The sequence below is a fragment of the Protopterus annectens genome, chromosome 3.part1 (genome assembly GCF_019279795.1).
Source record: "Protopterus annectens isolate FY-2018-M chromosome 3.part1, PAN1.0, whole genome shotgun sequence".
Lineage (NCBI taxonomy): Eukaryota > Metazoa > Chordata > Ceratodontiformes > Protopteridae > Protopterus > Protopterus annectens.
Genome location: NC_056732.1, coordinates 582,006,034 through 582,016,375, shown reverse-complemented (window position 1 = coordinate 582,016,375; position 10,342 = coordinate 582,006,034). Strand labels below are relative to the sequence as shown.

General features: G+C 41.0%; 1 protein-coding gene across 4 annotated transcripts in view; it reads left to right on the top strand.

Annotated features, from left to right (window-relative positions):
* The window catches only part of BRD1 (bromodomain containing 1), a 2,713,326-nt gene that overhangs the window by 2,190,634 nt on the left and 512,350 nt on the right, over positions 1-10,342 (top strand). For all 4 annotated transcript variants that reach the window (XM_044066979.1, XM_044066978.1, XM_044066977.1 and 1 more), the window contains one exon: positions 709-836. In XM_044066979.1, the coding sequence (XP_043922914.1) occupies positions 709-836 (128 nt within the window). The remainder of the gene's footprint in view (positions 1-708; positions 837-10,342) is intronic.

Here is a 10,342-nt window from a genome sequence, read left to right as displayed (position 1 = left end):
TTTTATATATATATATATATATATATATATATATATATATAAAATCTGTAATATGCATATATATATTGTGTAATGTATGTAAAAGAGAAAAAAATTAAAATGGTCTGTTTTATTTGTTAATGCATGCATTCCTTTGTGTTACGTGATATCTTAATAAATGTGTAAAAAAAAAAAAAAAAAATCTGTTCTGCCATGCTGCTTTCTTCCGGCAGGCAGTGCTTGTTTTTGAAAACATGCTTTAGCTTGCAGCAGTGTTTGCCACAATGTCGTTCAGCTGATTCTGCAGTTTGTGGGAGTTGGACTGTAAGTGTGATTATATGAATGCAGTTGATCCTCAGTTTGTTTTGTGGGCTCTTTTTCTGCTTGTGCAAATATGGGTGCCTAGACTTTACTTGGCAACTGGTTGTGCAAAACTGAAAAAGGTAGGACTGTAATATGCTGGTATGCTGCAGATGTAATCAAATCTTTTGTCATATTGTTTCTGCCATCCTTAGTGTTAAGGTCTTTTCACCAAGTAATCTGTGATCTGCACAGTTAACTATTTTTTAAGATTTGTTTAATCCAGAGCTACCAAGTTATTAGTTTTGGACACAAGGTTATTTAAATGTAAATAGTTGTCCCCTTAAACACTGATCTACATTCACTGCCATCGCATTCTCATTTTTGTTTGTAATGATTTTGTGTGTCATATACTGATTTACTTTGCAGTTTGAATTTTCCAAGATGTGGTAAAGGAAAACCAGCATTTGTGAGAAGAAATCATGTAGAAGATCGAAAGGAGCTAATTGCATGCATACAGAATGGTGACTATGTTAAAGCTGCGAGGATTGCTGCTAGTAAGTGTACCTAAGTATCTGTGCAAACTATGTATTTCTGCTTTAGATGTTTATTACCTGGTCTACCCACTGAGATCACATTTTTCAGCATTTTGCTAAGATTAGAAGTTAATATGGAATATTAACATTGCAGGGAAGTGTTATTAATTGATCAAAGTAATTGTACATACAAATTGATGCACAATATTTAGAAAGCTATAGGAAAAGAAAAAACTAAGTTGAGGCCTGATTTTAGGAGGTATGTGATGGCATTGAAAGTAACACAGAGGTTAAGGGGATTTGAAGATAGGATTTAAAGTGAGTTAAAAAGGAGTTAGGAGAACTAGAGAAATGGGGAGGCATTTAAGCAAATCTAAGGAAATGGGTAGAATAATATTTTGTAGGGAGGGTGGTAGATAGGGTGGATGTGTTACATTTGGCAGTAGATGTCTTGATAGAAGAGGGCGAAAGAAAAAAAAATGAGGTAAGTGTTGTGCAAATGAAATAAGAAGAAATTGGATATGTTTAGAACATTTGAAAATTGCATGGATTTTTTTCTTTATTTTAACAAGATAGATGGGTATCAAGAAGCAAAGACTGAACAGCTGCTGCATAGGAGGGTGATGGTGCAAATTAGGAACATATGGGTGGGTGAGAAAGTGAGGAAGGAGAGTACTGCATTTTGACAGTGGGTGAAGGTAAAAAGGAAGCAGATGGAAGATAGTGTGAGGTTGTTAGAGGGGAAGTTGAGGGAATACTTGGATATAGGGTAAGGTGTATGGTTAAAGGATGATGAGGACAGTAGCTAGGAAAGTTTCGTCTTTGTGGACTGTTATGGGATAGTCATTGATGGTATAACTCGCAGGAAGGATGGTTCATAGTTGATTAGGCATATGGTCCAGGAGACCTTTGAGAATCTAGCTCAGTGTGGTTAGAGAACACATGTTGGCCATGTGGATAAGCAGCAGTGACTCAGATATGTGATGGTAGTATGTGGAGATAAAGATAACGTAGGAGGTAGTACTTAGAAATATGGGAAGGAAGTTGTCAAAAAGCAGTCCTGAAGAGTTGGTAGAGTCTATCGGGAGTAGATTAGGGGAAACAGAGCTGCACATAATGATGGCTGGTGTAAGACTAATATCCTAATGACTGAACTAAGGAGAGTCTGAAGTGTTTAAAGAGCAGAGATGTAGGGAGTGAATAAGGCCAGTTTGGTTGGAGTAAAAAAAAAAAGAAAAAAGAGAATTATTTTGAGATTGAGACAGATGGTTAAAAGATGAGTGAATAGAGCTACCAGTGAGGAAGGGGGTGTGAAGTAGTGGAAGGGTAGTGTTGATAAATGTATATGAGGAAAAAGACTAGGAGTAACAAATGTTAAGTAGCAAAGGTTGAAGCTTAGTAGGATACTTAAAATGTAATGTCAAAGTTTTTTTTCTTTGCCTTGGGCGTAATGTAAGAATTTGGTTGGGGTGGTTAAGTTAAATTGTCCTTCCCTGTGCATTCAGAAATATCTCCAGTTGTAGAGGTTAGATGTTTAATATCTGTGAGGGAGGGGCAGGGATAGAAGATTAGAAGAGAATTTGTTTAAGCTTTAATACTGACTTCGATGTGTGATTTGTCAGTGGGATTACTGTGTGTAATACATGATTATTGTGAGTATACAAAAGTTAGGAAGGTAAAAGCAAACTCAAAGGGTATTGCTAATAAGATTGCAAAGACCTTAGTGAATGGCTTTTAAAGAACAGAGCTGGGTCAGGTGGTAAGAGTCATAAAGTGAGAAGAATAGGTTAACTTCTGCTTTTTAAACTTTTTATTGTTTCCTTTCTTTTATTTATTCATTCACTGGGCCCAGTAGCCATTTACTTCTTAACATTTACCCACCCTTAGATCTTACCCCCTCTTTCAATGAGCAATAGACCAAGTCATGCCAGGAGTGAATTTGTGGATACACATCCAGTTGACATTCCTTTTTAAAGGAAGAAAGTGTGACACTGTCACATTTGGAGTGGAACTTTGTTCCAGAGAAGAGCTAAGCATTGCATGATGAATCTCTTTCCAGCATGTCTTGTTTATTTGCTGACGCAGATTTAGATTCCAGGTTCTAGTGTTAGTGAGACCGTTTGATTTGTGGAGATATTCCAGGTCTTGGACTGTTGGATCCCTAATGCTGTAGAAGACTGCACTGATCTCCCTGAGGAGTCTTTAGGACATTGACAAAAGAATCAGTGCTTCCACGTCTGTCCTGGTAGCTCTTATCTTTTAAGCCTGGTATCCTTTTTAGTTAGGAGTAAGTAGCGTTCTGAAAGACATGAGTGAATGGGCGTGCCTTCGTTGAAGGTTGGGTGTCAAGCTGGCAACTCGTCACCGTGAAAATCTACTGGCAATCATTAGTGGACTGGAGTTCCACTGTGGCGACCCCTAACGAGGAAAAGCCTAAAGACAACAACATCCTTTTTAGTTAGGAGCCTCTAGGGTATTTCCTGTTGCTTGATATGCATAGTAAAATGCATCCCAGAAGAAGTACTGTATTCGATTAATAGGTCTGATTAGTGCACAATATAGAAGGGTAATAATTTTCTTGGATCAATATGAAATACCTTTTGTAATCATCTGCACCTGGTAAAAAGTTTTCCTAACAATTTTTGCAACATGATTTTCAAAGAAGACCGATATATTTGCTATGTTTCAGTGTCTCTCAACACTTTCATTTGAAGCAGGGTGTCGTCTACATTTGTAAGATGAGTCGAGGGATTTTAAGAAAATGAGATGATATTGCACTTAACATTTAGTTTTAATCCATTCTTTGAGCACCAAGTTGTGAGTTACAGTTGGAGCTTTATTTATTAGATGTTTACCAGGATAGTCAACCTTGGCAAGAAGTGCCCATTTTCAGTGGAGGCCATAGGAGAAAAGCTCTGCATAAACAGAATACAGTAGTTACTAAGTTAAAGAATGTGGTTAGCCAAAGATACCCATTTTTAATTTGGAGGTCTTCATGGCTGATGCTGAATTGTAGAGGTCCTAGCATGGAGCACTGTGGAACACCATTGGTTACCTTCATGTGTCTGCAGGGGCCGCTGCCCTCACTGCATAGGTTTGATCACTCTGCCAATTTCTTATTCATCCATCTATGTAGGGATCAGTTTGGCGTTCATTCAGCTTGTTTATTTTGTTGAAATGTGGTATGGTATCAAAAGCTTTTGTTAGCCTTGGTTGAAGTGTTCTAATTCAACAGAATGACCATGGTCCTCTGCTTGTCTTACCCTCTCAAAAGAAAGTTGACCAGATTTATTAGACCGCCTATAACCATAACAGAACCAAACTGCTAAGGGGGAGGGTTAAGCCTCGTAAGATTTTTGACATCATAATCAAGTCCGTTACAATACATTCCATTGGTTTGTAGTTAACAGAGTCAGTGGTGCCCCCCCCCCCCCTTTGTTCTTCGTGTTTGACTGTTGCAGTCCTGACTGATGAGCTTACCTGACTTGGGAAGTCCTTGGCCATTCCAACTACCAGAGAATTTCTTCCCCCACCAGGAGCCGATGGACAGTTTTACCAATGTCAAGATGTCTGGGTTTAAAGGGTGTCTGTAAACAGAGTCCTTTCTTGCCATCAGAGTGCTAATTAGTGCATCAGTCATTCCACACCAGGGAAAGAAGACATTTAAATCTATGTACCCCATTGGGGAACTTTTCATACGTTTCTTGACTAATGTCCGAGAAAGTTAATTATCTCCGGTGTGGCAAGCAGATACCACACAGGGGGTTTCGCTCTTCTTACATAGCTTGGTTCGACACAGAACATGTCATACCTAACTGGAAGTTCTCTGTGTGTTTTAACAGCAGGATGCTCAAGCTTGCGGCTGAGATGCTAGCTAAGCACCTTAGTGAGTCGTTATGGCCTTCTTGTACCATGTCATGTGCAGGTCGGGCCAAGGTTGCTCTTCCTAGGCGTAAGAAGCATCTGGTACCCAACGTCACTCATTCGCCATCCACCAGTCCACCCAGGCTTGTTACAGTCGAAGAAGGCGAGACACTTTCACAGTCCTATCCAATGACTGAGGTTGTGGCACAGGCCTCTGTCAACACCTGTTTTGAGTCGGATATGCTGCCAGGTCCCTGTACTTCTTCACAAGTTTGAAGGACTTAGTTTGTCTGTTGGGTCCAGAGCCGCTTTGCAAGTTTTGGCTTCTGGCTACCATTTTCCATCTGTTGAAGGGGAGACCGGAGTCCCTTTAATTCGGAGATTGCCTCAGTTCACTTTTCTTGGCATGCGTCCTACCATCTGTGCCCTTGCCCTAGTGCTGATGTTGCCCATAGGCCCAAGCCTACAGTCTTGCATAAAAAGGCCTCATCCAGGTTGCACCAGCCGAGGCCTACCGGCTACCACTTCCAAACTCTGGCTTATCATTCGGACTTGTTTAGGCTGGATGAGGATTTGATTACCGTTACTATAGTCCGATGTAGACACCTTAGCCTGCCTGGTTTTGCCCTTGAATCTTTTCCTGGCAAAAGGAAAAGGAACGTCTCCTTGAAGGAGTCTTCAGTTTCTTTTGAGTCAGAGGATGACAGTGAGGAATCCACCTTTGAGGAAAGTTTGTTTATTGCTTCCTATGGGGGTTCAGACTGTTGATGAGAACCTAGCCTTGGCTTCATCCCCTGAGGGAATATCTTTTGGTGAACCCCTACTCACCCTCAGGGATTACTTCAAATGGGGAAACACATGATTACCCTCAGTCAGAGAAGAGGGTAAGGGAATTCCTAAAACTTCCCGAGCATAAACCTTTTGCTATTTCTCCAGTCTTAGAGGTACTGGATGATGTCTTGTTGGACTCTTCTTGCAGTCAGTCTCCCTCAACCTGCTTCTTGGAGGCCAGACAGATTTTACTGAGTTCTGTATTCCCATGGGCACCTTTTTAAGAACCTGTAGTGGATCCTAAGGGAGCCAAAGCAACCACTTCTAAAACCTCCCTACCAACAGACAAAGAAAGTAGAGCCTTAGACAAGTTTGAGAAGAAAGTTTATACCTCCGCTACCTTGACTATGATGGCCCTAAATTGCTAGTTCCATACAGTTCAGTGTAAGGATAATCCTCTTGGACCAGTTGAAGCAAAAATTGGTGGGGATTGAAAATAAGGCCCTCTCTAAGGAAATGCTAGACTTGTTGCATCTCCTGTTCTCAAGTTCCTAAGTACTCCTTACACTGTGGCCATGATGCTCTGGAAGCATCTAGCAGGGTCCCCAACTATAGGGTCAGTTATTAGATAACATGCCTGGCTGAGGGAGCAGTCACCCCTCCCCCCCTGGAGCATCTAAGATCAAGTTTTTTGGATGCTCCCTTGGACAAAGACTACCTTTTCCATCCTAAGATGGAAGCAGTAGTTAAAACGGAGGATAAGGCCAAGTCCATGTGGACTGTCAAGGACTTTCTTCAGACTCAACTAGCCCTCTTCAGCCATAAGTATCCTACTAAACATTGGATCTGATGTCAGTTTTCATTTTATCCTCCAAAGGAGACAGTCAGGGGGTGACCTTTGGGATCCCTCACCTTCATCGAAGTCTTTGCCTTTGGTGGTTGATTCCTCTTTGGAATTCAAGTGCCTCCTCTTGTACTTTTTCTTCTTAGGGACCTCCTCCGTGAGGTGATCAGGGGAGATATCAGAAAAGGAGAGAACTATCTGAGACTCCTGTGGTCTTAGCACTCCCTGACCCAGTGGGAGTGCAGGTTGAGTATCTGGGCTCTGACTCTGAAGTGGAAGGGGTCAACTGTCTGCCTCTCTCCATGGCCTCAAAAGCTGGACCCTGCAAAGAGGGAAAGGAGCCCATAACTGAGAGAATGTCTGAACCATGGTCACGTCCCACTCTGAAGGGACCGCTCCCGAGACCAAAGCCAGAGCTGAGCTGATCCATGCCGAAGCTCCATGGAGCTTGCAGGACAGACTACGCCCCAAGAGGCTTCCGAATCTGTAAAAGACCAAAGGCCTCAGAGCAAGAATTGGTTCTGAAAATAGGAATGTCTCCGGAACAGATGCACTCTGTGCCGTGCGGCTCAGAACCGAGAACTCTAATGCTTCAGATGAAGTCAAAGGAGGAAACACTGGAGAGTAAGGGAAGAATCAGCTCCCATACCCGAGGGGGATAGGGTGGAAGAGGTGTACCTGACGTCCCTCTCACCCAAAGTATCTTATTCACCAGCCTGTCCACATCATCTTCAGTTAAGCGGTTAGTGGAATGGATGGAAAGGGTGGGGGGTGATTTTGGCCTTTGAAGTAAAGGCAAAGACAGCCTTCCTGCAAAAGGGGTCAAAAGGAGGTGAATATGTTATCAGAAAATCCAGAATGGATGGCTTGTTTGCTTACTCTGTGTCGAAATAGTCTATAACTAAAGAAGTGTCTGCGCTGAAGGTTTTGTTGAAAAATCCAGATACTCCTGCACCGAAACTCTAGGTGCCAAAGACTTTCTCTACTCCAGTAAACTCTGTTTCATAGGTCCCTTCAGGACCGAAATTTTAGTAATGGAGTCTGTTGGTTCCAGGGGTTCTAAAGGAACCAAATGAAGACTGTTCAGTTTGAGGACTGTGCTGACAAAGTGAAAGGCACTGAAAGACTTTTTTTTTTTTTTTTTGGTTTCTCCAAAACTTTGGAAGATGAAGAACACACATCGGTCTTGCTCTTAGTTTTGTCAGCATCTAATAAGGCCTCACTGAAGGCTGATGGAAGCATACCCTTCAAAATAAGGGTATTACGCCTTTCTACTAGTGCACAAAACAAAAAAAGAGGACCAGCATACAAGGCACCTTATAGTACTTTAATAAAAGTATTAGGTTCTTTGAAACGCAGACCGGTTTTGGCAAATACAATAGGCAGAGCCTTCTTCAGTGTGTAGATGTCATACAAAAAAGAACCTTTATATAAATAATTCATTGTCATGTGATTAATTACATATGTTCATTGAGACCTGGCTTAAAGAGCCCACCAAGTTTAATGATCCATTTTTTCTCCATGGAGTTCAGTAAATCATGCCAACCTAATTTATTATTTCTAGATCTCAAGATTTTATCTATGATGGTGAAACTAAAACATGCATTGTGATGAATGAGAGAATGTTTATATAAGGCATTGGTTTCTCTCTCATTCTTGATGTCACCAAGATGCTCAGATATTCGAAGTTTCAAGGGTCTTGACATTTGACCAACATAAAACGCAGGACAGGTGCACTTGGCCAAATAAATTACCCAATCTGAGGAGCAGTTAGCAAAGAATTTGATGTTATATACTTCAGGGGTATTTTTGCTAGAAAAATTTTAGTTTTGAGTAGTTTAGTACAATAACTGCATTGTCCGCAAGGAAAGCATCCAAATAGGGGTTCACCTGATAGTGTAGTTTGGATGGTATTGGTGGTTTTCACTTCAGAATGTTTGAAGTGATTAAAAAAAGCAGATAAATTTTTCCCTTTACTGCAAGAAAATGAACATCTATCACCAAGAATGTCATGAAGTTTAGGTTTCACATGTTAATATGTTCCAATTGTGTTGAACAATATTAATGAGTGTATTAGTGTTACGTCCATATGTGGTGATAAGTCCGAGTGGTTCGGAATTGGATTTGTTCCTGGTTCTATAGAGAAGGAGATCTGCACGTTTCATCTTGTCAGCAGTGTGTTTGGTATGTAGTAACTGGCCCATTTTGTAGCCACGATCATGAAATCTGTGTACTAGATCATCCCTAAAGCGTGTGTAAGTGTGTTGATCAGAACAAATGCTTTTAATATGCATAAACTGTGATTTGGGAATGTTTTTGCCAATGTGGGGGGGGGGGTGAAAGCTGGTGGCATGGAGTAGTGAATTGTTTTCAGGGAATTTACGATGAATGTCTGTTGTCAGTGTATGGTCAGATGCACGGCAAACCAAAACATCTAAAAAAAATAATTTTATTTTTATCATAGCTGACAGAAAATTCGATTCCCCATTTATTTTCATTCAAATAAGTGATAAATTCCAAAAGATATTCACTATCAGCCCTCCATACCAACCAGCAATCATCCAATTATCTACGCCAAATGTCCATTTCTTCAATGTGAGAATTGTCATAAATGACCTGTTCTTTGAAGTAAGCCATGAACAAATCTGCATATATGGGGGCAAAGGAAGCCCCCATAGTTGTCCCCTTAGTTTGCAGATAACATTTACCTTTATAAAAGAACACATTCTTAGTCAGTACATGTTCTGTCAAACACAACAAAAGAGTGTTAAAACCTGGCTTATATAGTTCCATCTTGTTAAGCCAGTATTCCAGCGCCTCCAAACCAGCCCAGTGTGCGGTATATTGGTGTGTAATGATTTTACATCTAATGTGCAGAGTAACCAATTTGGCTCAAGCTGCGTGTCGGAAATGATCTGAAGGAATTCAGTCGTGTCCCTGATCGTTGCTCGGACACATTGTAAAAGCGGCTGTAAATATTTGGTTAGAAACAGAGATAATGGTTCCGTTAATGAGTTTTTACCAGAAACAATAGGTCTACCTGGAGGATTCTGAAGATCCTTGCTTCATACTAGCAATTATTTTAACACTTTATTTTTTCCTTGACTGTTTGTCAGTCATTTTGAATTTCCAATGAATATTTAGGGCTATCATTGTGTTTTATCCTATGTTTTTGCTAGTTGATTTGTTGTTTGTTTAGGTAGTTTTCACATTTATTATGCAATCTATTTTGCCGATTGTTTGTATCAATAGGGACATTTTTGATGCTGAACATTACAAACATATGATTGTCACCTAAATTTCACTTGTATATGGTGATTTTCCATTTCTTAAGGATTATAGCGTAAACATTAAGGTTTTTCGGACCTTTGGTCACATCAATCACAATTTTAGTGTGAGGATTCGCCAATGTTCATCGTGTTACCCTGCTGCAGTCATCACACTTGGGTTATCCTGTTGTCAGGCGGCCCCGCAGTAGGCCTGAATTCCAAAGTCTTGGTCCGGCGTCGGTTGCTGTCGCTTCTTCCCTGACGTCAGTGCCTCAGGGGTATATATATGAGGCATCCGACGCCATTTTCTTCAATCTTTCTTGCTGTGCGGTGCCCGAAGCAGAAGCAGTTCACAAGTGCCGGTTGGCCGACACCTGAGATTTTCGAATCTAATTTCAGTCCGAAGTCTTCAAAGCAAAGTACCCCATTGGGGAACCTTTTCTTCCCTCAGTCCGATGTCAGAAAAAGTTAACAATTGTATTTCTTGTGGGAAGCAAATACCTCATAAGGACTTTCATTCTTATTGTATACCTTGCCTAGGCCCAGACCATGACGTCACTGGTTGTCGATTTTGTGCTAGGTTCAATAAGCGAACTATAAAGCGACACTTTGATTTTGCACTACACTACTTCGGTAGGAAATTTAATTACACTATGCCGTCGGAGCAACCGACTACCGGCGTGCATAAAAAACGCAAAGATAAAGACAGGCAGCCTAGATCCAAGCCAGACTCCAAGGCCTCGGCTGGGCTGGTCGCCAGTTCTCCGGTTTTCAGTGAG